Source organism: Nomascus leucogenys, chromosome 18 (assembly GCF_006542625.1).
Source record: "Nomascus leucogenys isolate Asia chromosome 18, Asia_NLE_v1, whole genome shotgun sequence".
Taxonomy (NCBI): Eukaryota; Metazoa; Chordata; class Mammalia; order Primates; family Hylobatidae; genus Nomascus; species Nomascus leucogenys.
In genome coordinates this window covers 102,651,231-102,678,851 of record NC_044398.1, presented here as the reverse complement: position 1 = coordinate 102,678,851, position 27,621 = coordinate 102,651,231, and the positions used below count along the sequence as shown (strand labels likewise).

Here is a 27,621-nt window from a genome sequence, read left to right as displayed (position 1 = left end):
GCCCCCGCTTCCGTCTTTAGGGATCGTAAAAAACACCCCGCACACAGCAGCAGCAGCTCAAGGCACCGTTGGCAATGTGCGGCCCCGGCGTTTCCGCGAAGGGCGGCGCTTGTTCTCCCGGGCCCCACTTACCCTACCCGAGAAGGAGCGCAGAAAAAATGTAAAAACTCGTTTAGTTTGAAAAATCACTGTAGGATATTAAATTCAGCAATCACAGATAAATCAGATCTACATAAAAATATGTCTTAATATCTTAGAATTTTCTTTTACTCCAAAAAACTCCACACACACGTTTCTCCTTCATGAGCTTAGAGACTGCTTTGGTGGTCAAGCGCAGGGTGGCTGGGGGAGGTAAGACCTTCAGGAAGGCCATACGCCGGACAAGACCCAGAAGGGAAGCCCCCAGAGCCAAGGGTAGGAAGGCCCCACCCGGGTCTCAGCCGCCCACTTCTCCAGGGCGGATCCCAGAGTCACAGACCTCAGGGAGGGGCCAGGTGCTGCTCCTGGTCGTTGCTGCCCCCACAAGGCTTGCATGAGGGGCAGAGACAGTCCAGTCTCCCGAACACCCACAGGGCACACAGCCCAGTGCAGGGGGCAGACACCACCGCAGCTCCTGGGACCAAGAGGAAGCTCCTAGAGGGGGGCCCAGGAACGCTGGGGTGGGTGGACCGGGCTGGGTAGGGGTTCCTCGTGGGCCAAACCCCCAGAGCAGCAGAGCACCCCAGTCCAAAGAGACTCTTCTCAGAGACCCAAGGCTCCAGAGCCAGGAAAAAGGGAAGGGCGGGGCGGGAGCCTGCATCCCCAATGCCCATCAGCTCTGGGGGAGACCTTAGTCTGCCATCCCTACGTCCCTATGATGACCGCAGCAGCAGAGGGGATCCTCCATGCCCCAGGCAGGCTGGCATCAGGGCCACACAGGGGCCAGGAGCAGGGGTCTCAGAGTCCACAGCTCCCAGCCCCAGTGGTGGGCTCAGGGCTCCTGGGCGCCATGGGTCTCACCACAGCCTCGCCAGGGAACAGGACCATAGGGAGTCCTTCTCCCCATCTCTAGCCACCCACAGGCCAGCAGAGCACACAGCCCCACCCTCGCACGGGCACCTGTGGTCTCCAGGTAACCAAGCCCAGGCCCCAGGGGCCACTGCAGACAGCAGCTGGGATCTGCAGAGGGACCTCAGGAGCAAGCAGGCAGCTGGCAGGGAGAGGTGCGTGTGAGGGAGGGGTGGCCCTCTTCTCAGTAGGAGGAAGTAAGAGGGTGCCTAGGCCAATTTTATTCAGCTGGAAATCAATCTGTCCGGGGCTGGACCGGGTGCCTCCCCCTCGATACAGCTCCTGGCTGAAGAGGTCATCAGAGCAGCAGCTGTCCCCAGGCCGGTGCTACGTCACTGTGTACAGTTCCTCCCGATCGTTCTTGCAGATCTGATAGTGGCAGGGGAATTTCTGCGAGCAGGCCCAGGGCTCGGCATGCTGGTCAGGTGGTGGCAGCAGCAAGGCTGCGCTCCCGGCCAGCAGGACGTGCCAGATGCTGTGGGTGTAGTAGTAGTTGTCGCTGGTCATCATGGAGGTGTAGATGGCAATGCCCACAGAGGCCATGGAGACGCCGGGCAGGAGGTAGAAGGCCCAGCGCTGCCACGAGGTGGGGTAACACTGGCGCCGGTGCCCGCAGCGGTAAGCCTGGAGGAAACAGCCACGCGGGTATCAGTGCAGGTGGGGCTGCGGCTGCAGCTCCCAGGGCCTGGATACAGTGGTTACTGGGGGCCTGCCCAGGTCTGGGCAGCAGAACAACAAGGGTGGGCTGCTTCGAGGGGGCTCAAGGGCACAAGGCCACTGGTCCTCAGGCCCAGGCCTCAGGGACACAGCCGTGCTGCGCCTCTGTGGGTGCCATAGCAACTCCCAGCAGATACAGGCATTCACTGGTTGGAGCGGGACCAGGAACGTGGCCAGAGCAAGGGGCCAGGCTCTCTTCTCCGAGCATCTGGGCAGCAGTGCCAGCCAGCCGGGCTCCTTACCCACATGGAGGCCATGATCACAAAGGCAAAGAGGCAGGGCCCCAGCATGTTCCAGATGCCCCTGCGGTCCAGCTGCAAGGACATGGCGATGACCAGTGTACCCAGAAGAAACAGCACCTGCGCAAGACACAGGGACGACTGCAGGGACACCTCTGAGGGCTCAAGGCCCAGGAGGAGCAAGCGTACCCCACAGCCCCACAGCACCTCTGCCTGCCCCCTCGGAGCTGCTGCCACCCTCAGACCAGCTCTGCCAGCCGGCAGGGACCCGCCCCTCCTTCAGCTTCTGTATTGCATCCACAGGTGAATGTGGCCAGGCAGGCACCTCTGGGGGACGAGACGGTGCTCACACAAACTGGACACACACATATGGCAGCTCTGCACCCACATACTCACTAGCCCCCTGTACCCCTGGGTTTCTAGGAGCCCCCCATCAGGGTGGCTTCAGTCTCCTGCCCACTGTTCCATGGGGAGGGGCTCCCACCCCCCAGTCTCCATCAGACACCTCTGCCCACAACCTACAGTTCTCCGCCTACCTGCAGGTTCAGGCCCTGCACTCAGCCCTGCAGGACCCTGGTGCTTCCCAGCCTCCCCCCTGTCCTGGCTGTGGGGCTCCCATGGGCACCCCCTTGGGGCAGCACCCAGCCTGCACTTCCCAGAGCAGACGGGAGGGCAGAGCATGCAGCTCACAAGCCCAGGGCACGAGTCTCTCCATGCCATGGCCAGCTGCCACAGAGAGTCTCCAAAGCATCCTTGGCACCAAGGACCCAGGGAGCATGGGGGGGGCTTCTCGAGGGCAGGGGGCCTGGCCTCCCCTGCCTACCACCTTCCTTCCTGGCATCCTTCAAACAGCCGGCACTGCTCCCCTCACAACTGCCCGCGGGGTCTCAGACCCGCATCTCCGTGTGGCATCACAGAAGACATGAGGTTTCTTTTCTTTTCTTTTCTCGCCCAGGCTGGAATGCAGTGCTGTGACCTCGGCTCGCTCCAATGCCTCTGACGCCTGGGATCAAGCGATCCTCCCACCTTAGTCTCCCGAGTGGCTGGGACCACAGGCACGCACCACTACACTCGGCTAACTTTTCGATTTTTTGTACAGCCCAGGCTGCTCTTGAACCCCTGGCCTCATGGGATCCTCCCGCAAGTGTTCGGATTACAGGTGTGAGCCACCACGCTCGGCTGAGACGTGGGGCTGTGCCCAGAGCCAGGTCCAGCCTCTCCCACGGTACTGCCTTTCGCAGGCTGCACTTGGGGGCCCTGCTCCCCCGGAGCCCACACCCCGCGTTGAGGGCCACTCACGTATTTCAGGACTGTCTTGAGCCGTGCCATGCACAGGATGGTGACCCAGATGGCCGCCCCAGAGCCCAGGAAGTCGCAGTACTGCAGCGTGTCGTAGCTGAGGATGCACAGCACCGCCTCCCCGGGCTGGTCGCAGGCGTGGTAGAACTGTGGGGAGGCTCCATGAGCGCGGTCCTGCCCTCCCACCCCACGTCCCCGCAGGAGGGGCCAGCCTACCGTGGAGAAGAACATGGTGTAGGCGTAGACGGAGGCCTCCACCAGGAAGAACCGCTGCACTGAGACGGCGATGGGGGCGAGGAACATGAGGTTGCTGAGTGTGAGCAGCAGTGCAGCTGCCCTCTGCTGGGCCACCGTCTGGGCTGTGCTGTTGTCCGTGCAGCTCCAACCACGCCAGCCTGCGGGCACAAGACCCCAGGGCGGAGGCTGGGGGCACTGCTGAACCTCAGGGCCCACCCCTCACCCAGGACCCTGCCGAGAAGCCCCTTCCTCATCCAGGAGCAAGCTGGGTAGGCACGGCGGGCGGGGTCCAAGGTCAGGAGGCAGTACCACCCCCCGGGGATACCTGGTGCTGTGCCAGGCAGACGGATTGTTGGTGGGAACAGGGGAGTGGGGAGGAGGCTTTGCCCCTGCAATGCCCTGCACGGGCCTCTCTCCAGCCCCTTGCGGCGCTCCCCCAGGGGAAAGGCACAGCACAGCACTGGAAGCCAACAGCAGCAGCATCTCGGGGCGGGCGGGGCCCTGGCACTCACCTGCCTTGCAGCTGCAGCTGGCATACAGGTAGCTGTGTCTGCGGAGCAGGAGGCACTGGCCGTAGGGTCCACAATCGTTCAAACAGGGCACCAGGTACAAGGTGGTCTCCACATGGACCACAGCCTGCTCACAGTCCCTTTGAGGAAGCGGCCACGGGAAAGCTGGTGCAGTGAAATCTGACAGCCCAGCTGCCACCAGCGCTCCCAACAGGCTGACAGACATGAGAACCCAGCATTGGGGCCCCCAGCTTTCAGCAGCCCTGGAGGAAGCACCCCTCTAGCTGGGCCACTCCGAATGCCAACCTCAGGCAGCCCGGCCTATGGTCCTGAGTGAAATGACAGGGGGCCTGACCCCCGCCTCTGCCCTAGGTTTACTTACTCAGCATTCTCAGGGCACATGAGCTGCAGGGAGAGGTACCAGTTGTCTGTCTCTGGGTAGGGGATGATGAGGTTGGCCCTGTGAGACGAAGCGCTCAGAGACAAGGGGTAGCCCTGGAAGAAGGCTGCAGGGGAGCCAGAGGGCCCCATCAGAGGAGGCCGCGGCGGGGGGCTGGCGGGGCCACGCTGACGCTGACGCCTGCCCATCATACCTGTGGTGCAGTTGAGTGAAATGTTGAAGCCAAGGAAGGGCGAGGCAGCATTCACACAGGCCACTATGACGGTCCCGTTCCGCATCTCTGTCTGGAAAGGGAGGCAGTGCCGGCTCAGCCCCTGCAGCCCCCGGCCGCAGTGGGGTCATCTGTTCCACGTGCCGGCTCAGCCTGGTGCTGGTGCCTTTCTTTTTTTTTTTTTTTTTGAGACGGAGTCTCGCTCTGTCGCCCAGGCTGGAGTGCAGTGGCGCGATCTCGGCTCACTGCAAGCTCCGCCCCTGGGTTCACGCCATTCTCCTGCCTCAGCCTCCCGAGTAGCTGGGACTACAGGCGCCCGCCACCACGCCCGGCTAATTTTTGTATTTTCAGTAGAGACGAGGTTTCACCCTGTTAGCCAGGATGGTCTCGATCTCCTGACCTCGTGATCCGCCCGCCTCGGCCTCCCAAAGTGCTGGGATTACAGGCATGAGCCACCGCGCCCGGCCGGTGTTGGTGCCTTTCTCTGATACTCCTGCAGGCCCAGGGCACACCGGGACCCTTCCTCCCCAGGCCCTGGACATCCTGCCTCCACCCCACCTTCGACCCGAGCTACCCCACAGCCCTGGGGCCTGCTGACAGGAGCAAGGCTGCCTAGCAGGGGAGGGCCCCCCAACATGGGCCCCTGCCTTGGCCCGTGCCTGCCGCCTGTCCCGGCGCCAAGGTAAATGAGGCCCTGCAGGGGTTGCCCGGCGCCCTGCCCGAGCCCAGGCCACAGGCCGCTTGCAGACAGCAGGTACCTTGTTGGCCCGCAGGGAGATGGTGAGGGAACCCCCGCTGTCCATGCCGGTGCTCAGGCACAGCCGCATCACGGAGGGTGTGTCCGCACACACCCTCACCGAGACCCTGTCCAGGGGCTGGAAGTGAACGGACACTACGTCCATATCCTCCCGCATGACTGGGTAGCTTGTGAGGCAGAAGGGGCTGCGGTCCACCCTGCCATTCCTGCCCAGGTCCTGGTGGTCGGGGCTCGGGGACAGCAGACCAGAGGAGGCGTTGAAGCTCTGGTTTTGGCTCCTCTGCAGAAGGGGCTGGACGGTCACGCTCCGTGGCCTGCAAGCTGCCGAGAGGACAAGGGGTTTGGTTGGAGGCAAGTCTGGGGATCTGGGGAGGGGCAGGGCCATCCCTCCAGCCCTTGTGCGGCCCACCTGTGAGGGCAGCTACAGCACTGAAAGCCACTGTCCCGAGGGGCCCCACCAGGCTCTCAGCTGTCACTTGCAGCCACCGGTCCCAGGGCGGTGAGGGCAGCAGCAGGCGGCAGGGCCAGGGGGCACCGGTGCAGGTGAACACCTTCTGGAAGTTGCTGGGCAGGGTGACCGGGCCCACGGTGAGACGCACGGGGCAGCCCAGGCTCCTGTTGGACACGCAGTCCCGCAGTTCCAGCAGAAGCTCCCGCGTGTAATCAGGGACAAAGACCCTGGGCGAGGGGACACAGCTGGCTCAGGCTCTGCCGTTCCTCAGCCCACGCTGGTGGGGGCCAAAGGGGGCCAGGCATCTGGACCACTTTCCAGCTCAACCCCAGGGCTCAGGGCCAGGCTCTCGCACCCACTCCAACCAATCTGAGGAGGGGGCGGAGGGCAGAGCTGGGCTGCCCCCCAGGCCCCCCGCTCACTTGAGGTAGCTGGGATGGGAGAGGAGGGTCTGTGGAAGGGGCACATCCGGCTCCATGATGGAAATCTTGACCACCCGTGTGACCAGCAGTTCAGGCTGGAAGACGTAGGCACAGGTGGGAGCCAAGCCCTAGGGAGAGAACAGGTGTGGGCAGGGGCGGTGTCAGAGAATGCAGGTGTGAGGGCAGGGTCCCAGCAGAAACCCCAGGCATGCAGGGAGCAGGGCTGGCCCCCGAGTGCAGTGTGGCGCCTACAGCAAGGACCACCCCAAAGAGGTGAACGGCAGAGACAGGCCGTCGCCGTGAGGTTCTCTGCCTCCATCCCGGAGGGCAGCCCCCCTCACCTTCAACTCCATCTTCTGGGATGAGGGGGGCAGGTGGGCGGCCACGAACCAGTCCCCGGGGGCCGGGTGGGAAACGTTGATGGAGGCATTGCTTAGCGGTGCGGCGCTCAGCGGCACCCTGACCTGGAAGGAGGGCTGCACCGTGGTGTCATCCGGGAAGCTGGTGCCCAGTGGGTTGATGACCGGAGGGGCGCCGGAACGGAAGTGCCTGGAGACGGGAGAGCAGCACCGGGCTCAGGCACAGGGCTTGGCCAGGCGCGGGAGCGTGGGCAGGCGGGCGGGCAGCCACCTACACGGTGATCTCTGCGTCGGTGCAGGCGGCGCTGCTCTCCCGGGAGACCTGCAGTAGCCAGCGCAGAAGCACGGTGTCTGGGGGCACGCGGAAGCGGAAGAGCCTGGCACTGCCGTACCAGCTGTAGAAGGACAGCCTCTGCGGGGCCTGCGAGAAGTGTTCGGACACCAGCCCCACCTCTGTGAGGAGAAGGAGGCGTCAGCCAGGCCGGGAGCCCTCCTCCAGGGCCGCAGACAGGGAGGACGAGTCCCCCAGAGGGAAAAGGCTGGAAGCCCCCGGGGACCCATCTGGAGATCTTGGCACACCAGCTCTGACCTTGGCAAAGGTCACGGCCACCCTCTGGCCCCTCAACCAGTCCTCTGCTGTCCCTCCCCAGATGGCCCTACATCCCACCCTCCTGGCATCTGGGTCTTTTCACAGCTGCCGCCTCACTGCAGCAGCTTCCAAACAAGCCGCAGGGCACCTCAGCAGCCATCGCCACCCGCACTGCCATCGCCACCCGGACTCCCTCCAACCTTAGAAGGCCCCACTCCCCATGGCTAACCCAGGTCGAAGCTGAAGGACCCAGGAGGTGTCAGGAAGGAGCCCCTGCCCCTCATCACAGATGCCCTGGATACCAAGGCATGGTCCTCCCACCTCCTCTCAGCCTCCCACATCTCCATCCCTGGATGGGTTGGCTGCCTGCTTGGGCTATGATGTCTTTGGACAGCCAGACCGGAGCCCAAATTCCCCTCACCTAGAGGGAGATCCTGCATGTGGGAGGGACCCAGGCCAGAAGCCTGGTCAGCCATGAGAACAAGGGGACAGCTGCCCTCTGCGTTGCAAGCGGGCAAGGCTCCTAACTGTCCTCAAAGAAAGCACCCACGCCTGGTGCGGGGATGGAGAAGGGCCCGTGGGAGACATCCTGCTCATGGCCCCAGGCGAGGACTCAGGCTCTCACCCGCAGCCCCCGTGCAAGCTCCGGCCTCGTGCCCTTGTGACCTTGGGCATCCTTCCCTCCCTGGGTCCCAGTCTTCTCCTGGGTAGGTCAGGGTGGAGGGCAAGTCCCTTTGGGGGCCCCTCCCTCCGAGGTTAATTAATGACAAAGGCTTCAGGAGGAAATGCACAGTGGACACAGCAGGGGGCGGCATCCTCCCCTCTGCTGGGGCTCCCCGTCCCTGCACACTCAGGAACCCTGCCTAGGTCTCACTGGAGAGTGGCTGGCTCAGGCCCAGGCCCCTCCTGAGGAGGGAGACAGGTGAGCAGTGGGCTCTCCTGCCAGCCTTGTGACCCTCCCATAGAGGCACCCGAAGAAACGAAGAAACAATACACCTGCCAACAGCAGCCTGTCGGCAAATCTAGGCCAAGCTCCAGGGGAGCCTGGCCTGGGGGCTGGGCAGGGGCAGGGGTAGGCTCCACCCACGACACATTCCAGGCTTTCCAGGTGTCTGCTGGCCACCAGGTCCCACCCACCAGGCTGTGGCCTGATAACGTGGGCAGAGAAAGCTCAAGTGCTGGGAGCTGAAGCAGGACAGCCCCCCAGGACCACGGTGTCCCCGAGAGAGCCGGCCTCTGCAGGGGCAGGCAGGGGAGGCCACCTGCAGCACACAGACCCCGGGCTGCTGGAGCAAAGCCCTCAGCCCCTCTGGCCCTGGAGCGCCAGCCTGAGGGCGCCTAGAACCCAGCTGGTGGCTGTGAAGTTTCAGCAGGTACACAGAGATAAGAGATCTGATCAAGGTTGTCCTAACACCCAGTACCCAGCTCCCAGGGCTCACAGCCCCTCCGGGCCTCTCCCAGGGCTCTGCAGTCCAAGCTCCCTGCCCAAGTCGCCCACACATACCAGGCTGTTAGGGGTGCTCTGAGCCCAAGGTGACCACAGGGTGAGGAGGGCCAGCTACACACCCCCCTGCCTGCCTCACAGCCCCTCCACGGACACAGGGCTGGGTGAGGAAGGCGGGAATGCAAGTCCCTGGCCCTGTCCTGGGAACCTGAGTGAAGACCCCAGACCCACGTCCTCCAAACCAGGACAGGCACCAATGGGAGACCCTGACCACCCACAACGCCACAGAGCACTTGCTCCTCGGCAGGCTGGGAGGAGTGAGGGGCTGAGCCAGCACACCAGGCCTATCCACTGCCCACACCCAGGTGTTCCATCTCCCAGGGACCCCTCACCAGGCCTGAGTTCTGGGACAGGAGAATTTCCTTTGCCAGTTTCCAACGGCATAAGGTTTTGGTATTTTTGAGGGTCTCACTCTGTCACACAGGCTAGAGTGCAGTGCCATGAACACGGCTCACTGCAGCCTCAGCGTCCTATGTAACTGGAACCGCAGGCTCACATTACCACACCCAGGTTATTTTTTTTTTCTTTTTTTTTTTTTTTTTTTTTTTGAGATGGAGTCTCGCTCTGTCGTCCAGGCTGAAGTGCAGTGGAGCGATGTCAGCTCACCACAACCTCTGCCTCCCGGGTTCAAGCGATTCTCCTGCCTCAGCCTCCCGAGTAGCTGGGATTACAGGCATGCGCCACCACTGCCGGCTAATTTTGTATTTTTAGTAGAGACGGGGGTTTCTCCATGTTGGTTAGGCTGGTCTCGAACTCCTGACCTCAGGTGATCCGTCCGCCTCAGCCTCCCAGGCTGAGATTGCAGGCGTGAGCTTCTCGACCGGCCACGGAGCAATTTAATCCCGGGCACGGTCCTCGGGGAAAACTGCCTTTCATCTCTAGCTGTGCCAAGCTCAGAAAGCAGGAGGCACAGCCCCCGAAAGAAACAGGAGCTCAAAGGAGCATTATTTCAGGGGCAGGGGAGGGGCTGGGGGCTGGGAAGTCGGGGAACAGCACCCGATCAGCTGCCGGGCCCTGGGCACCCAAGTGGCTGGGGACGTGTGGGCCCTTCCAGCCGGCCGGCAAGGACACGGCCCCTCGAGAGTCCCAGGCCACAGAGGCCGGGGCAACTCCTCACCATCCCCGGGTGGCCAAGGCCTGACGGTCTCCACACCCACGTCCCTACCCCGTGCAGACCCTGGAAGGGCAACACCTTCTCCCTGGTCCAGCCGCCTCCTTGGACCTCAGTCAGGGACGGGGACCCTCAGGGAACAGAAATGCAAAGGGAGCCCGGTGAGTTTCCGAACAAGAGGGGAGAGGGGCGCCCTTTCTTCAGCCCCTCTTCCGCCAGCTGGGAGTCCCTCCTCCCAGAAGCCAGGCCGGCGGTAGGAAGTGGCTCTACCAGGGCTGGTGGTCACTGTGGAAGGGCTGGTGCCATGACGCCCAGGGGCCCCCGCTCCAGGGTCTAACAACTTTCTCCCGGCTCTGCCCCTCTCTCAGGCCGGACCCGGCCGGTGAGCTCACGGCCCAGCCACGCCTCCCAGCTGGAGTCCCGGGCGGAGTCCCGGGCAGAGTCCCCTGGGCCCCTCCACTTCCCTGCGCCGAGTGCGCCAGGCGCGCCGGACCTGAGCGCTCTGGGAGGAGGAGGGAGGGGACAGGGCGCTCCAGGGGCTGATGCGGCCCAACCCTGTTCGGGGCACCGAGGAGGAAGCGCGGGGTCCCGTCCGCCTCGACCCCTCGGACACGAAGCGCCGCAAAGGGCCACTCTGCGCCCCCAACCTGCGGCGGGGACCCCAGCCCTGCGCCGGCGCCAGATGAGCGCACAGGTGCGCCAGGGGTGTCACAATCCCGCCCCGCCCGCAGCCCCGGCCCCACGCCCCCGATGGCGCCCGCGCCGCCCGCTCACCGCTCTTCCCGCTGTCGCCGGCGGAGGCAGGCGGGGGCCGGGCGAGCAGCAGCAGCAGCAGCGGCCCCGCCACCACCGCGGCCACCGCCTCGCCCCCGGTCCCGGTGCCAGCCCGGCCCATGGCTCCGCGCTCGGCCCAGCGCTACCCGGCCCGCGTCCCGCGCCGCCAGCCCCCGCAGCCGCCCGGACAGCCTCTGCCGCCTCCGCGGCCACCGCCGCCTTTGCCCCCTGCGCCCATGGCCCGGCCGGTCCCCGCCGCCGTCGCCCCGGGCACTTCCGCCCGCAGGCCCCGCCCCGCAGGCCGAGCTGGGAGGCGCGGGCGGGGTCGGGGGGCGGGACCGGGGGGCGCGGACGCCGGCGGGGGGAGGGGTCACGTGGGGCGCGCGAGGGACAGCGGGGCGCGCGGGATCTGGGGGACGCTGGAGGGAGGGCGCGGGACGGAGGGATCGCGGGGTCCCAGGACGGAGAGGTCGCGCCGGGCGCGCTCGGAACACGCAGGAAATTCTCCCCGAGGCGTGGGCTCCGCGGGGCTTCCCCGCCGGTTCGCTGAGTCCCAGCTCCGCTCGGCCGGGACCTCCGTGGCGAGCTCGGGGAGCCCGCGGGGCGCAGAGGCGCCGACCTCCGCCTGGGACCGAGAGGAACCCGCTCCTGCCCTGCCCTGCCCGGCGCGCGTGGGCCTGAGCCAGGCGCCTCAGCACGGGGACCCCCGGGCCGGCCTTCACGCCGCAGAGCCGCTGCAGGTGCGTGTCAGATCCACGCTTTTGTGCACAGACGAGAAGGCTGCTTGTGTTTAGGGACTGTAGTACCCGACCGGGGTGGCGGTTCAGACGGGTGCGTGGGATCAACTCCTGGCGCTTTGCACCGGGATGGATTCCCACCCCGTAAGATTTAAGCCGAAACAAGGAAGCGATAAAGCCTAGAAGACTCGGGGAAGCTTTTTCTGTCTTAGGGCCAAGGCGGCTTTTGCAAGCGTGGCACAGAATCCAGAAGTTCCACCGCGTCGTGGGTGGGAGAGGGGTGGGGGCGTCTGCAAAGCCAAACTGCATAAGCGAAGTCACAAAGAGGAGCCCCCAACTGGGAGGTGGGGGACGCAGCTTGCAGCTCACATCACAGAGCTCACCTTAATAAGACTAGTAACAGTGCAGTAATAAACAGCTCTAAATCAATCACAGAAACGCTCCCGTAGAAAATACTGAAGGACAGCTGCCAGGGATACGCTGATCCTCCTCCCTAAGCGCAGAAATGCAAATTAAAAACTACTCCAGCTACTCCGGAGGCTGAGGCCGGAGAATCGCCTGAACCCGGGAAGCGGAGGTTGCAGTGAGCCAAGATCGCGCCACTGCACTCCAGCCTGGGCAACAGAGCGAGACTCCGTCTCAAAAAACAAAAACAAAAACAAAACACTAAAGTGTCCTTCCCGGTATGTGAGGGTTAAAAAAAAAAAAATTAAAGGAAAATCCCATTAAAGTGACTTTTTTTCCTTTCACCTAACATATTAGCAAATAAAAACTGTATTAACAGGTGAGACTGTGGCCCACAGACATAGGATGTGGGAGCCTCGTGGGAACCCCCAGACTTATCCACTGAAGTAACAGCAGCAATGACCTTCCCTCGGGAATTCCACCTCTGAGTTTTCCCTCCAGATACATTCACGGAAGTGGCACACTGCATGCGTCCAGTGACTCAATGTGGCACCACCTACATGCGTGTCACTGGCCGGTGGGACATTCAAATCATTCATACGGGGTCTAGACGAGACAGAGCGTGGCCGAAACAGGAAAGACAGGAAGCGCTGTGCTGCTTAGAAAAGGTGTCTCAGATGCAGCAGTAGCTGCAAGAAAGGGACAGGCGAGCAGTGTGTTCAGAGCTCTACCATTTGTGTAGAAAAGGGAGAAAAACATGTTTCATTTGTGTGTGTCAAAGGCATCGAATGTCTGGAATGATCCAGCACCGGCTGCACTGGTTGACCTTGCAGGAGGAGAGGCGGGGAGTGGGGGATGGGGGTGGCCGCAGGGACTATACCTGTTTGTACCTTTTGAACGCCGCAGCGGGTGGTGAGGGTTTGCGGAGCGGGGGAGGGGAAGCTGACTCCACGAGCCCAGACCCCTGAAGGCCAGAGCAGCGGAGGTGGAGGGTGTTGGCCGGGGAGGAAGGAAGCCCCGGCTGAGCCTTAAAGAGACCCTTTGTTTCCCGGGATTCCCAGCTCGACTGAGGGGAAAGGGGGCTCCCAGGAGGTTCTCTATTTAAAGGCACGGAGGTCAGATTGTGGATTTTGCTGAGCCGTGATTTGAGTGTGCTGTGCCGGGCTGCACCCAGCAACCAGGGTCAGCACCAGCACCCAGGACTGCCCCAGACCCAGTCCCTGCCCCAGGCTGGGCCCGAGCCCCCCTCCTCCCACTGCCCTCCCCTGAGTGAGTCACCTTAGTCTGAGGTTCCTGTGCCCCAAGTTCCCCACCACAGAGGGATAGAAGCGGCAGAGCCCCCACTTCCAGTGCTCCAGCTGATGAACTGGTGCTGGTGAACTTGAAGGTGGGTAAGAATCCCCAGACGGAAGTCCAGAGACGCCTGCTAAGTCACAGAGCGTTGGCAATGGAGAGACTCTTCTGTAACAGGAAACACAGCTCAGTCAGGCTAGTGGTCAGGGAAACAAAACAAGCCGCTTTGTCAAAAAGCAGCCACGCAGCCCTCGCCACAGCAGACGCTCACACTTTGCTGGCAGGAATGTGAACCCCCTCAACCTTTTGAAAATTACTGTGACAACATTAAACTGTAATGGAGAGGGCCGGGCGCCGTGGCTCATGCCTGTAATTCTAGCACTTTGGGAGGCCGAGGCCGGCGGATCACGAGGTCAGGAGATCCAGACCATCCTGGCTAACACGGTGAAACCCCGTCTCTACTAAAAATATAAAAAATTAGCCGGGCGTGGTGGCGGGGACCTGTAGTCCCAGCTGCTCCGGAGTCTGAGGCAGGAGAATGGCGTGAATCCGGGAGGCGGGGCTTGCAGTGAGCCGAGATTGCGCCACTGCACTCCAGCCTGGGCGACAGAGCGAGACTCCGTCTCAAAAAAAAAAAAAATGTAATGGAGAACACTAGGGCCTAGGGACAGACACACAAGGATGTTTGCAGCAGAACCGCTTGTATATGCAAAAACCTGGGAGCTCCATGAGGGCCATGGGTAAATAAATCATGCTATAATATACTCTGACTTTGGTTTTTTTTTTTTTTTTTTTTTGGAGATGGAATCTCGCTCTGTCGCCCAGGCTGGAGTGCAGTGGCGCGATCTCGGCTCACTGCAAGGGCCGCCTCCTGGGTTCACGCTATTCTCCTGCCTCAGCCTCCCGAGTAGCTGGGACTACAGGCGCCCGCCAACACACCCGGCTAATTTTTTGTATTTTTAGTAGAGACGGGGTTTCACCGTGTTAGCCAGGATAGTCTCGATCTCCTGACCTCATGATCTGCCCGACTCAGCCTCCCAAAGTGCTGAGATTACAGGCGTGAGCCACCACGCCCGGCCTACTCTGAATTTTTATGCAACTTTTAGATAGGTCTATAAATGTGTCTTCAGAAGGAATATTAGTAAAGCGGAAAAATCCAGTTGCTGGATAACATGGACGCATCGTATTTCCAAACAAACAGGAAGACCCTCAAGCCCCCTCCCCAGGTCCCCCTCTAGTGAGCCTGGGTGAGGGTGGACTCCAGCTGCCTGCGGCCTGGCCAGAGGGGAGGCTTGCTGGGTGTGGGAGCAGCTTTCCACAGTTGGTGTGCTCTTCGCCCAGCCACAATAAGCATGATTATAGTTGTCTTGGATAAAAATATCAAAAGTTAAATAAAAGCAAAAAAAAGCTGTAATCCAATTTTCTCCAAATAACCACCCTGTGCACCTCCTCCAAATGCTTCCTGTGTGCAAGACTGTGTGAGGACCCCTCTCTCTCTGTGGACACTCTCCCAGGCTCTGCAGGTTGAAAGCAGTTTCCCTCTGTCTGCTCATGGCCACCCGGTAGACGTGGGAGACCCTGTCTTCCCCCTCCGCCCCGAGTTTCCTAAGGGCAGCAGATGGGTCTCTCTCACTCTGTGGTCAGGCAGGAGGGGTGCAGACCGTAACCCTGTCTTTCTGACCCAGTGCCCTAACCTGTCAGCATGAACCACACCAGAGGTACCCAGACATCAGAGTTTCACAGACAGAAATAGTTTCCCCAGAGTTCTGGGTTTTTTTTTTTTTAGGCTCAACTATCATGCATTATTATTCTTTCATAAAAAAAAAAAAAGGTCATTTTCCAAGCCTAGGCAACATGGTGAAACCCAGTCTCTACAAAAAAAAAAAAATACCAAAAAAAAAAAAAAAATTGGCCTTTTCACAAGATGGCGCCGAAAGCAAAGAAGGAAGCTCCTGCCTCTCCTAAAGCCGAAGCGAAAGCGAAGTCTTTAAAGGCCACGAAGGCAGTGTTGAAAGGCGTCCACAGCCACATAAAAAAGGAGACCCGCACGTCACTCACCTTCCAGCGGCCCAAGACACTGCAACTCCAGAGGCAGCCCCAATATCCTCGGAAGAGCGCCCCCAGGAGAAAGAAGCTTGACCACTGTGCTATCATCAAGTTTCCGCTGAGCGCTGAGTCAGCCGTGAAGACGACAGAAGAAAACAACACGCTTGTGTTCACTGTGGATGTTAAAGCCAGAAGCGCCAGATGAAACCGGCTGTGAAGAAGCTCTATGACGGTGATGTGGCCACGGTCACCACCCTGATTCCGCCTGATGGAGAGAAGAAGGCGTGTGTCCGACTGGCTCCTGATTACGATGCGTTGGATGTTGCCAACAAAATTGGGATCATGTAAACTGAGTCCAGCTGCCTAATTCTAAATATATATATATATCTTGTCACCATAAAAAAAAACTGTAGCCAGGCATGGTGGCATGTGTGTCTGTAGTCCCAGCTACTCCACAGCCTGAGGCAGGAAGATCTCTTGAGCCCAGGAGGTCAAGGCTGCAGTGAGCCAAGATCGCACCACTGCACTTCAGCCTGGGTGACTGAGCGAGACCCCATCTCAAAAATTAATTAATTAGGCCGGGCGCGGTGGCTCACGCCTGTAATCCCAGCACTTTGGGAGGCCGAGATGGGCGGATCACGAGGTCAGGAGATCGAGACCATCTTGGCTAACACGGTGAAACCCCGTTTCTACTAAAAATACAAAAAAAAAAAAAAAATTAGCCGGGCGTGTTGGCGGGCGCCTGTAGTCCCAGCTACTCAGGAGGCTGAGGCAGGAGAATGGCGTGAACCCAGGAGGCGGAGCTTGCAGTGAGCTGAGATTGCGCCACTGCACTCAACCTGGGGGACACAGCGAGACTCCGTCTCAAAAAAAAAAAAAAAAAAAATTAATAATTAAATCATTCAAGGGCTGGCGATGGTGGCTCACACCTGTAATCCCAACACTTTGGGAGGCAGAGGTGGGTGGATCACGAGGTCAGGAGTTCAAGACCAGCCTGGCTAATATGGTGAAACCCGTCTCTACTAAAAATACGAAAAACTGGCACACGCCTGTAGTCCCAGCTACTTGGGAGGCTGAGGCACGAGAATCACTTGAACCCGGGAGGTGGAGGTTGCAGTGAGCCAAGATCGCACCAGTGCACTCCAGCCTGGGTGACAGATAGAGCAAGACTCTGTCTCAAAAAAAAAAAAGCAAAGGTCATTTTCCAACCCAAAAAAGTAGGAAGGACATACCCTTTTTGAAGGGGGCGTGCTCCTCCACACCTGTGGGTATTTCTCGTCAGGTGGGACGAGAGACAGAGAAAAGAAATAAGACACAGAGACAAAGTATAGAGAAGGAACGGTGGGCCCCGGGGACCGGCGCACTCAGCTGCACCTGCACTGGTCTCTGAGCTCCCTCAGTATTTATTGATCATTATTTTTACTATCTTAGCGAGGGGAGTGTAGCAGGGCAACAGATGGAGAGAAGGTCAGCAGGGAAACGTGAGCAAAGGAATCTGTATCATGAATAAGTTCCAGGGAAGGTGCTGTGCCTGGATGTACACGTAGGCCAGATTTATGTTTCACTTCACACAAACATCTCAGTGTAGCAAAGAGTAACAGAGCAGTATTGCTGCCAGCATATCTCGCCACCAGCCACAGGGCGGTTTTCTATCTCAGAATAGAACGAATGGTTGGCTTTACACCGAGACATTCCATTCCCAGGGACAAGCAGGAGACCGAAGCCTTCCTCTTATCTCAACTGCAAGGAGGCCTCTCTCCTTCACTACTCCTCCTCAGCACAGACCCTGTACGGGTGTGGAACGTGGGGGATGGTAAGGTCTTTACTTTCCCACAAGGCCATATCTCAGGCTGTCTCAGTGGGGGAAAACCTTGGACGATACCCAGGCTTTCTCGGACAGAGGTCCCTGCGGCCTTCCGCAGTGCACTGTGTCCCTGGTTAATCAAGAATGGAGGACAGCGATGACTTTTACCAAGCATACTGCCTGCAAACATATTGTTAACAAGGCACATCCTGCACAGCCCTGAATCTATTAAACTTTGATTCAACACAGCACATGTTTCTGTGAGCACAGGGTTGTGCTAAAATTACAGGTTAACGGCATCTCAAAGCAGAAACAATTTTTCTTAGTACAGATCAAAATGGAGTTTTCTACATAGACACAGTAACAATCTCATCTTTCTTCTTTTCCCCACACTTTTTCTTTTTTGAGACGGAGTCTCACTCTTGTCCCCCAGGTTGGAATGCAATGGCGTGATCTCAGCTCACTGCAACCTCCGCCTCCCAGGTTCAAGCGATTCTTCTGCCTCAGCCTCCTGAGTAGCCGGGATTACAGGTGGACGCCATGACGCCCGGCTAATTTTTGTATTTTTTAGTAGAGATGGGGTTTCACCATGTTGGCCAGGATGGTCTTGATCTCCTGACCTCAGGTGATCCGCCCGCCTCGGCCTCCCAAAGTGCTGGGAATGATGGTTCAGTTTTTTGTTGTTTTACATTCAGTCCAGTTTTTTGTTGTTATTTTACGTTCAGCAGATGGCAGTAGATGGGTTTTTCTTTTTCCTTTTTTTTTTTTTTTTTTATTGAGACAGGGTCTTGCAGTGTCGCCCAGGCTGGAGTGTAGTGGGAACATGGTGGCTCCCTGCAGCGTTGGCCTCCTGAGATCAAAGGATCCCCCTGCCTCAGTCTCCCAGGCGATTACAGGCCAGCACCAGCACACCCAGCGGTGGTTCTTATTTATCTCCATTTTGTCTGAGCAAATGAACGCCTGTCCTGGGTGTGGGTGCGAGTGAGCTGGAAGATGAAGGGCATGGGCAGTGACCGTACAGCACTCGGCCTGCAGGGAGCCTGGGGTGAGTCCAGCAGCACTGGAGCGCGGAACCGCAGCAGATGTCCTTGTCCCTTCCAAGGGGTAGGAACAAAGGTGACAGGGATAGAGATGGCTGCCGGGACAGGAGGCCCAAGAGTTGCTCTCTGCTTAGAGGGCTCCCCTTGGCGTCCGTCAGCAGTGTACCTGGGCTGGCCGAGGGGACTGAGGCTGCTGGACCCCTCCTTGTAGGAGGAGCCCACTCTTCTGGATCTCCCTGCAGTGACCTTAGCAGAGGTGAAAGGTCTAGCTGGGCGCGGTGGCTCACGCCTGTAATCCCAGCACTTTGGGAGGCTGAGGCGGGCGGATCACCTGAGGTCAGGAGATCGAGACCATGGTGAAACCCCGTCTCTACTTAAAATACAAAAAAACATTAGCCAGGCGCAGTGGTGGGCGCCTATAGTCCCAGCTACTCAGGAGGCTGAGGCAGGAGAATGGCGTGAACCGGGAAGGCGGAGCTTGCAGTGAGCTGAGATCCCGCCACTGCACTCCAGCCTGGGTGGCAGAGCGAGACTCCATCTCAAAAAAAAAGAAAAAGAAAGAGGTCTAGCGTGTGTACACGTGGAACTCCAAGAGGACAGGGAAGACAAACTGAGACAGAAAAAAATGTGTGAAGAAATACCCCAAATTCTAAAATCGGTGAAAGACATTGATTTACAGATTCAAGCAGCTTAGTGAACCTTAACAAGAATCAATGCAAAGAAAACCATAACCAATTACATCATAGTCAAACTGCTGGAAAACAAACTTATAGAGAAAATATTGAAAGCAGACAGAGAAAGAACACATTACAGTCCAGGGAACAACTGAATGGCATAACTTCCCATTAGAAACAATGGGGTCCAGGGCTGGGGGCCATGGCCAGGCCTGTAATCCCAGCACTGTGGGAGGCCAAGATGAGAGGATCAACAACAGCTTCATGGTTTCTAACGGGAGTTCAGGTGCGCACCACTACACCCATCTAATTTTTAAAAATTTTTTGGGCTGGGCGCGGTGGCTCATGCCTGTAATCCCAGTACTTTGGGAGGCCAAGGCAGGCAGATCACAAGGTCAGGAGATCAAGACCATCCTGGCTAACACGGTGAAACCCAGTCTCTACTAAAAATACAAAAAATTGGCCAGGCGTGGTGGCAGGCACCTGTAATCCCAGCTACTCGGGAGGCTGAGGCAGGAGAATGGTGTGAACCCGGGAGGCGGAGCTTGCAATGAGGCGAAATTGCGCCACTGCACTCCAGCCTGGGCGACAGAGCGAGACTCCGTCTCAAAAAAAAAAAAAATTTTTTTTGTAGAGACAGGGTTTTGCCATGTTGCCCAAGCTGGTCTCCAACTCCTGGCCTAAAGGGATCCACCTGCCTCGGCCTCCCAGAGTGCTGGGATTACAGGCATGAGCCACTGCACTCAGCCAGAATAAACATTTTTTTCAAGCGCGCACAATTTATTCCCCAATACAGATCACATGCTGGGCCATTTCAAAGCTCAATTAATTTCAAATAGTTTAAGTGGTAGAGCATATGTTCTCTTTCATTAATTATTTATTTATTTTGAGACAGAGTTTTGCCCTTGTCGCCCAGGCTGGAGTGCAATGGCTCAATCTTGGCTCGCTGCAACCTCTGCCTCCTGGGTTCAAATGATTCTCCTGCCTCTGCCTCCCCAGTAGCTGGGATTACAGGTGCGCGCCACCACGCCCAGCTAAGTTGTATTTTTAGTAGAGACGAGGTTTCACCGGTTGGCCCCGCTGATCTCGAACTCCTGACCTCGTGATCCGCCCACCTTGGCCTCCCAAAGGGAATATGTTCTCTGACCACAGTGGAATTAAGTTAGAAACCTATAACAATAAGATATCAGCTGGGCGCGGTGGCTCACGCTTGTAATCCCAGCACTTTGGGAGGCCGAGGCGGGCGGATCACGAGGTCAGGAGATCGAGACCACGGTGAAACCCCGTCTCTACTAAAAAATACAAAAAATTAGCCGGGCGTGGTGGCGGGCGCCTGTAGTCCCAGCTACTCGGAGAGGCTGAGGCAGGAGAATGGCGTGAACCCGGGAGGCGGAGCTTGCAGTGAGCCGAGATTGCGCCACTGCACTCCAGCCTGGGCGACAGAGCGAGACTCCGTCTCAAAAAAAAAAAAAAAAAAAACAATAAGATATCAGGCTGCACGTGGTGGCTCACACCTGTCATCTCAGCACTGTGGGAGGCCGAGGCAGGCGGATTATGAAGTCAGGAGATTGAGACCATCCTGGCTAACAGGGTGAAACCCCGTCTCTACTAAAAATACAAAAAATTAGCTGGATATGGTGGCAGGCGCCGACAGTCCCAGCTACTGCGGAGGCTGAGGCAGGAGAATCATTTGAACCCAGGAGGCGGAGGCTGCAGTGAGCCAAGATTGCACCACTGCACTCCAGCCTGGATGATAGAGAAAGACGCCATATCAAAAAAAAAAAAAAAAAAAAAAGTTGGCCAGGTGCAGTGGCTCACGCCTGTAATCCCAGCACTTTGGGAGGCCGAGGCGGGTGGATCACGAGGTCAGGAGATCCAGACCATCCTGGCTAACACGGTGAAACCCTGTCTCTACTAAAAATACAAAAAATTAGCCAGGCGTGGTGGTGGGCGCCTGTGGTCCCAGCTACTTGGGAGGCTGAGGCAGGAGAATGCATGAACCTGGGAGGCAGAGCTTGCAGTGAGCGGAGTTCACGCCACGGCACTCCAGCCTGGGTGACAGAGTGAGACTCCATCTCAAAAAAAAAAAAAAAAAAAGTGGCACAAGTTTAAAAACAGGTGGGAGAGGCCGGGCATGGTGGCTCACGCCTGTAATCCCAGCACTTTGGGAGGCTGAGGCGGGTGGATCACCTGAGGTCAGGAGTTCAAGACCAGCCTGACCAACATGGAGAAACCCCATCTCTACTAAAAATACAAAATTAGCTGGGGTGGTGGCACATGCCTGTAATCCCAGCTACTCGGGAGGCTGAGGCAGGAGAATTGCTTGAACCTGGGAAGCGGAGGTTGCAGTGAGTCGAGATCGCGCCACTGCACTCCAGCCTGGGCAACAAGAATGAAATTCCGTCTCAAAAAAATTTAAAAAATAATAAAAAGAGGGCTGGGCGCGGTGGCTCACGCCTGTAATCCCAACACTTTGGGAGGCGGAGACGGGCGGATCATGAGGTCAGGAGATCGAGACCATCCTGGCTAACACTGTGAAACCCCGTCTCTACTAAAAATACAAAAAAAAAAATTAGCCAGGCATGGTGGCGGGTGCCTGTAGTCCCAGCTGGAGGCTGAGGCAGGAGAATGGCGTGAACCCGGGAAGCAGAGCTTGCAGTGAGCTGAGATCGCGCCACTGCACTCCAACCTGGGTGACAGAGACTCCCGTCTCAAAAAAAAAAAAAATACGATATAGTAATAACTGCTTTTCCTTTTTTGCAATAGCTTTATTGGGATACAACTGACATACTATACACTTCACTTATATATTATTTATTTATTTGTTATTTTTTTTTGAAGAGACAGGGTCTTGCTATATTGCCCTGGCTAGTCTCAAACTCCTGGGCTCATGTGATCCTCCTGCCTCAGCTTCCCAAATTGTTGGGATAATAGGCCTGAGCCATAGAGTCCAGCCTCTAAAAAGAAAGAAGGTTACTTCTTTATACCATAGTATCGCAAATTCTAGCTAGAGCAACTAGACAAGAAAATAAAATAAAAGGCATTCAGATTGGAAAGAAAGAACTGAAACCACCTCTATTCCCATATGACATGATTTTTTTCTTTTTTCTTTTTTCTTTTTTGAGACAGAGTCTCGCTCTGTTGTCCAGGCTACAGTGCAGTGGCACGATGTCAGCTCACTGCGAGCTCCACCTCCTGGGTTCAAGCCATTCTCCTGCCTCAGCCTCCTGAGTAGCTGGGATTACAGGCATGCACCACCATGTCCAGCTAATTTTTGTATTTTTAGTAGAGACGGGGTTTCACCACGTTGACCAGGCTGGTCTTGAACTCCTGACCTCGTGATCTGCTCGCCTTGGCCTCCCAAATTGCTGGGATTACAGACATGAGCCAGTGTGCCCCGCTACATATGACACAATCTTATACAAATAAATTCCTAAGGAATTAATTTAAAACTATTAGAACTAATAAATGCATTCGGCAGGCTTGCAGGATACAAGATCAATACACAAAGCTCAATTGTTGGCCAGGCATGCTGGTTCACACCTGTAATCCCAGCACTTTGGGAGGCCAAGGCGGGTGGATCACCTCAGGCCACGAGTTTGAGACCAGCCTGGCCAACATGGCGAAACCCCGTCTCTACTAAAAATACAAAAAAACACCAGCCAGGTGTGGTGACAAGCTCCTGTAATTCCATCTACTCGGGAGCCTGAGGCAGGAGAACTGCTTGAACCTGGGAGGCGGAGGCTGCAGTGGGCAGAGATCATGCCATTATTGCACTCCAGCCTGGGCAACCAGGGCGACACTCTGTCTAACAAACAAACAAACAAACCAACCTCAATTGTATGTAATACACTTGCAATGTACAACTTAAATAAGAAAACGATTCCTTTCACAACAGCAGCAAAAAGAACATAGGCTTTTTCAAGACTCATTAAGTTCTAGCAGTGGGAGACCTAACCATTTCAAATAGTAGCATGCTGTGCTATCTACCCCAATATTACCGTACCTGTGAATTCTGTGGGTGACAAAGTCACAGGCCCTGCAACTATGACTGTGCCTTGTTCCTTATATCCGCAATTGAATGAATTAGAGGAATGCAGTCACATCAGAGGCCATGTGACAATAAAGGTTGGATTTTTCCCCATTCAGTTCACAGACCAGGCTCACATCTCTAATCCCAGCACCTTGGGAAGCCAAGGCAGGAGGATTTCTTGATCCCAGGAGTTTGAGACCAGCATGGGCAACATAGGGAGGCCCCATCTCTGCAAAAAATTAAAATATTAGCTGGTTGTGGTGGCGCGGGTCTGTAGCCCGCCTACTCGTCCTGGCCGCAGAGTCAGCGTCTCCGGATCGCCTCCTTCTCCCGCCCTGGGGCTCACGTGGGAATTTCACCCTCCACTGAAGGAGGCTCAGACCAGGGCTTCCAGACCTCCTTTTGGTCTGTGAATTTATTTTTGAGACAGAGTCTTGCTCTATTGCCCAGGCTGGAGTGCAGCGGTGCAGTCACAGCTCACTGCAGCCTCAATCTCCTGGGCTCAAGCGATCCTCCAGCCTCAGCCTCCCGAGTGGGCCTTCCTCCGTGGGAAAGCGTTAAAGCGATAGTTAACGGTTGCGTCGGTATAAAGACGAATGCAATTCGAGAAGGATTCATTATTATTTTGTTTTTTCTTCTGATTTTAACAGAAATTGGCGTTGAACATTTCCACGCGCCCTGTGAGCGCCGGGCCACGGGGGTCCGGGGCGGCGGGGGGCTGCGGGGAGCGTCGGCGCGGGGGCTCCGGGGCGGGCAGGGGCGGGTCTGGGGCTGGCACCGCCCTCCGCGCCCGCTCCTCGCGCTCACAGCGGCCCGCGGGCCGGGCGTCATGGGCGGCCTCTTCTGGCGCTCCGCGCTGCGGGGGCTGCGCTGCGGCCCGCGGGCCCCGGGCCCGATCCTGCTCGTGCGCCACAGCTCGGGTGAGTGGGGCCGCGCGCCCCGGCGGGGACACGGGGCGGGGAAGGGGCGCGCGCCGCTCGGCCTTTGTCCGCGCACGTGCGGGCCGGGGTCCGACTCCCCCAGAGGCCTCGGGGCGCGGGCTGCGGGGTCCGTCCGAGTTGGGGAAGGCGCCGGCTTGCACCCGCACGCCCCTCCAGTGCCCGTCCGGCTCTGCGGCTCCTTCTCGCCTCCCCAGGCCCCAGGCTTCAGGCGCCCGGCGAGTTGGCAGCCTGGGCGGGTCCGGGGCGACCGAGGGCCCGGGAGCGAAAGGAAGGCAGAGGCCGGCTGCAGCACTGGGCGGTGAGGGGTCTTCCGGCCGGGGCGGGGGTGGGGGTGTCGGGGGGTGGGGAGCCGCTCCGCTGGGGCGTTCGCTGAAGGCCAAGTTAGGCCAGAATCTGACTGGGACGTCAGGCTCCAAGTCCCCGGCCCCGCCGCTGCCCGGCCCCCCCAGCTGCCACCTCACGGGACGATCCATGTCCCGGGGCTCCCTCCATCGGCTCTGAAAACTGAGCCGCCGCCTACAATGCCCGCACCAGCCGCAGCAGAGCCCCGGGCTACAGAAGGCGCCCTGTGAACTGGGTTTTGGGGGAACAGACCAACCAGGGGGTCTTCCTTCCATGGGCTTCAGCTGCCTGCTGGGGTTAACTTTTCCTCTTGGCGTGGCGGGGTCCTTTTGGCTCTGTCCAGCCTCTTTGTGGGTAGACAGGGTCTGGGCTCCTCTGGGAACCAGGGAGCCGATGCCGGAGGGTAGCTTGGCTCTGCAGCAGCCTGGGACTGTAGGAGGGTGAGGACGCCTTCTGTTTCCCTGGCAGCGTCCCCTCCAGAGGAGGGCGGCTGGGGCAGAGCTCAGCGCTGACCCTCGGTCTGGAAGCGACAGGCCTTGAAACTCCACAGCAGCACAGGCCCCGTCTCTTGGCTCGGACAGAACCCTGCCACCTTCCCTCTTCAGTCTTCGGGCCCCTTTTCTCCGTGTTTCCAGGGCTCACTTGATGGGGAAAGTGTGTTTCTCCCCGGTTCCCTGCCAGTCCTTCACCTCAGACACAGCCTGGGCTCTGGGTTCTTTCTCATGTGGAAAGTCTGGGCTTCAGACCATGTCTGTCCTCATCCAGAAGGGCTGGAGTCAAAAGTGAGGCTGGAGTTCTGCAGGATCTCCAGGCTTCCCTGCGGCCACTGAGCTGGGCTGTGCCTCTGTGGACCTCAGGGTGGTCCCTGAGCTGGGCTGTGCCTCCCTGGACCTTCGGGTCGTCCCTGAGCTGGGCTGTGCCTCCCTGGACCTCGGGGTGGTCCCTGAGCTGGGCTGTGCCTCTAAGGACCTTGCGGTGGTGGTCCCTGAGCTGGGCTGTGCCTCCCTGGACCTTCGGGTGGTCCCTGAGCTGGGCAGTGCCTCCCTGGACCTTCGGGTGGTCCCTGAGCTGAGCTGTGCCTCCCTGGACCTTGGGGTGGTCCCTGAGCTGGGCAGTGCCTCCCTGAACCTCGGGGCGATCTCAGGCAGCCTCTGCCTCTGCTGGGAGGAGCCATGGTCCCTGGGAGAGGCTATAAGCCCTGGGGACACATTGCCTTGGGTGTCCCTGACAGGGACTATCATGGGGGTGTTTCTGCCTGTGGGCATCATCCTTGTCCCTTCCAGAGTGCCCTGCAGAGAGGCAGACACCCTGAAGCCTGGTGACCCCTGGGCTCTGGCTGGGAAACCTGGGTCGTGGGGATGTGAAAGGGTGAGGTGGCAGTGCCTCTGACCCCTTGCCTTTTAAAGGAGGGCCCTCCTGGACCCGGGAGCGTACCCTGGTGGCGGTGAAGCCAGATGGCGTGCAACGGCGGCTCGTTGGGGACGTGATCCAGCGCTTTGAGAGGCGGGGCTTCACACTGGTGGGGATGAAGATGCTGCAGGTAGTGGGGCTCTGGGTTTGTGGGTGTCCCTGTGGGGACGGGGTTGGGGTATCCTTCTCAGCCTTTCACATCCCAGCCAGCGCCGGGGCAGGGCCTGGCTTTGGCAGTTGAAGGGGCAGGAGGGATCTATTCTGCGGTGGGGGTGCTGCCCATGCTGGTGTTATCTGCAAGGTGCCTGAGGTCAGGGCATCACAGCTGCTGTGCTAGCGCCCAGGTTTACTCTCTGCGGCTCCTCCTCCTTCCCTCAATGCCACCCAGGCACCAGAGAGCGTCCTTGCCGAGCACTACCAGGACCTGCAGAGGAAGCCCTTCTACCCTGCCCTCATCCGCTACATGAGCTCTGGGCCTGTGGTGGCCATGGTACGGCAGGGCAGGGGTGGTGCAAGGGCCTGTGGTGGCCATGGTACGGCAGGGCAGGGGTGGTGCAAGGGCCTGTGGTGGCCGTGGTACAGCAGGGCAGGGGTGGTGCAAGGGCCTGTGGGTGAAGGGCGTGTGGGTGTGTCTTTCCCCCCAGCAAAGGGAGGGGCCCTGGATTGAGCCCAGGGGCCCTTGGTGTTCCCCACTTCTCCCCAGCCATTATCTCTCGCTGCAGGTCTGGGAAGGGTACAATGTCGTCCGTGCCTCGAGGGCCATGATTGGACACACCGACTCGGCTGAGGCTGCCCCAGGAACCATAAGGGGTGACTTCAGCGTCCACATCAGCAGGTACGGGGGTCCTGACACACCAGGCTGCTGCTGGGGGCAAGGAGGGCCATCACTTGGGGTGGTGGCAGATCCACGACACCTGGCTGTCTTGCAGTGCTAGGATGAAGCCAGGTGGGACATGACAGCTCACACTGGTGAGAGCCGTGTTCTCCCAACGCACACAGGGCAATGAGGTGTTCCCTTTGTGTTGTGTGTACCGTGCCATCGTTGCCTGTTACCTGACACCCCAAGGGGTTGGCACGGGGCAACTTGGGGGGAAATGAGGCTCCCAAAAGCTGGGGCCTGGGCGGGTCCACGAGGCTGTAAGAAGCCGAGGCCAGGCTGGAACCCGGTTTCCCAGCTCCACTGTTAACTCCTTCCCTGTCTGCCGTCACAGGCTTGCTCCCCTAGACAGTGGGCAACAGGGGAGCAGCAGATGGTCCCTGGGACTCCTCAGGGTGCACATGAAGCCTAAGCCTCACACTGCCCCTGTCCCTGGCACAGGAACGTCATCCACGCCAGCGACTCCGTGGAGGGGGCCCAGCGGGAGATCCAGCTGTGGTTCCAGAGCAGTGAGCTGGTGAGCTGGGCAGACGGGGGCCAGCATAGCAGCATCCACCCAGCCTGAGGCTCAAGCTGCCTTTACCACCCCATCCCCCACGCAGGACCAACTACCTCCGTCAGCAAGAACCCAAGCCCACATCCAAACCTGCCCGTCCCAAACCACTTACTTCCTTGTTCACCTCTGCCCCACCCCAGCCCAGAGGAGTTGGAGCCACCAACTTCAGTGCCTTTCTGTACCCCAAGCCAGCACAAGATTGGACCAATCCTTTTTGCACCAAAGTGCCGGACAACCTTTGTGGTGGGGGGGGTCTTCACGTTATCGTAACCTCTTCTCTAAAGGGGAGGCATTAAAATTCACTGTGCCCAGCACATGGGTGGTACACTAATTATGACTGCCGCCAACTCTGAGATAGAAATGACGCTTTTATGCAAGCTGTAAAGAGTTGAACAGTAAAGATGAAGTTTTGAGGCCAGGCGCGGTGGCTCACGCTTGTAATCCCAGCACTTTGGGAGGCCGAGGCGGGAGGATCACGAGGTCAGGAGATCGAGACCACGGTGAAACCCCGTCTCTACTAAAAATACAAAAAATTAGCCGGGCGTGGTGGCGGGCGCCTGTAGTCCCAGCTACTCGGAGAGGCTGAGGCAGGAGAATGGCGTGAACCCGGGAGGCGGAGCTTGCAGTGAGCCGAGATTGCGCCACTGCACTCCAGCCTGGGCGACAGAGCGAGACTCCGTCTCAAAAAAAAAAAAAAAAAAAGATGAAGTTTTGCACACCTAGTTCCATAACGTTGGATGTATGAGCCAGGCAGGGGTCCAGAGACCACCAGCCTGCAATCCGGGGAACCCAAGCTGGGCGCGAGCCGGTGCTGTGATCCCGCCAGAGGAGGAGCTG

The 27,621-nt window shown here is 58.7% G+C and overlaps 2 protein-coding genes and 1 pseudogene across 12 annotated transcripts; 2 read left to right on the top strand and 1 right to left on the bottom strand.

Annotated features, from left to right (window-relative positions):
* Positions 1-171: 171 nt before the first annotated feature.
* Positions 172-10,901, bottom strand: PGAP6 (post-glycosylphosphatidylinositol attachment to proteins 6). The gene is made up of 13 exons (XM_030798681.1): positions 10,627-10,901; positions 6,924-7,101; positions 6,631-6,838; positions 6,290-6,417; positions 5,826-6,094; positions 5,418-5,737; positions 4,642-4,732; positions 4,431-4,554; positions 4,052-4,188; positions 3,519-3,697; positions 3,303-3,449; positions 2,007-2,123; positions 172-1,671 (listed from the first exon to the last, which is right to left on the bottom strand). The coding sequence occupies exons 1-13, from the start codon at positions 10,745-10,747 to the stop codon at positions 1,375-1,377; spliced, it is 2,316 nt and encodes a 771-aa protein (XP_030654541.1). The 5' UTR covers positions 10,748-10,901; the 3' UTR covers positions 172-1,374.
* A 124-nt stretch (positions 10,902-11,025) lies between these two features.
* NME4 (NME/NM23 nucleoside diphosphate kinase 4) lies at positions 11,026-27,196 on the top strand. 11 transcript variants are annotated; one of them, XM_030798684.1, is made up of 7 exons: positions 23,457-23,578; positions 24,410-24,595; positions 25,348-25,481; positions 25,740-25,841; positions 26,074-26,186; positions 26,670-26,745; positions 26,831-27,196. In XM_030798684.1, exons 3-7 carry the CDS (start codon positions 25,467-25,469, stop codon positions 27,113-27,115), a joined length of 591 nt encoding a protein of 196 aa, XP_030654544.1. In that variant the 5' UTR covers positions 23,457-23,578; positions 24,410-24,595; positions 25,348-25,466; the 3' UTR covers positions 27,116-27,196. The 11 variants fall into 11 exon arrangements, with proteins under 11 accessions (XP_030654549.1, XP_030654546.1, XP_012352699.2 ...); XM_030798685.1 differs by lacking the exon at positions 23,457-23,578 and adding an exon at positions 23,607-23,897; XM_030798689.1 differs by lacking the exons at positions 23,457-23,578; positions 24,410-24,595 and adding an exon at positions 11,026-11,366.
* LOC100585510 lies at positions 14,981-15,514 on the top strand (annotated as a pseudogene).
* Positions 27,197-27,621: the final 425 nt, after the last annotated feature.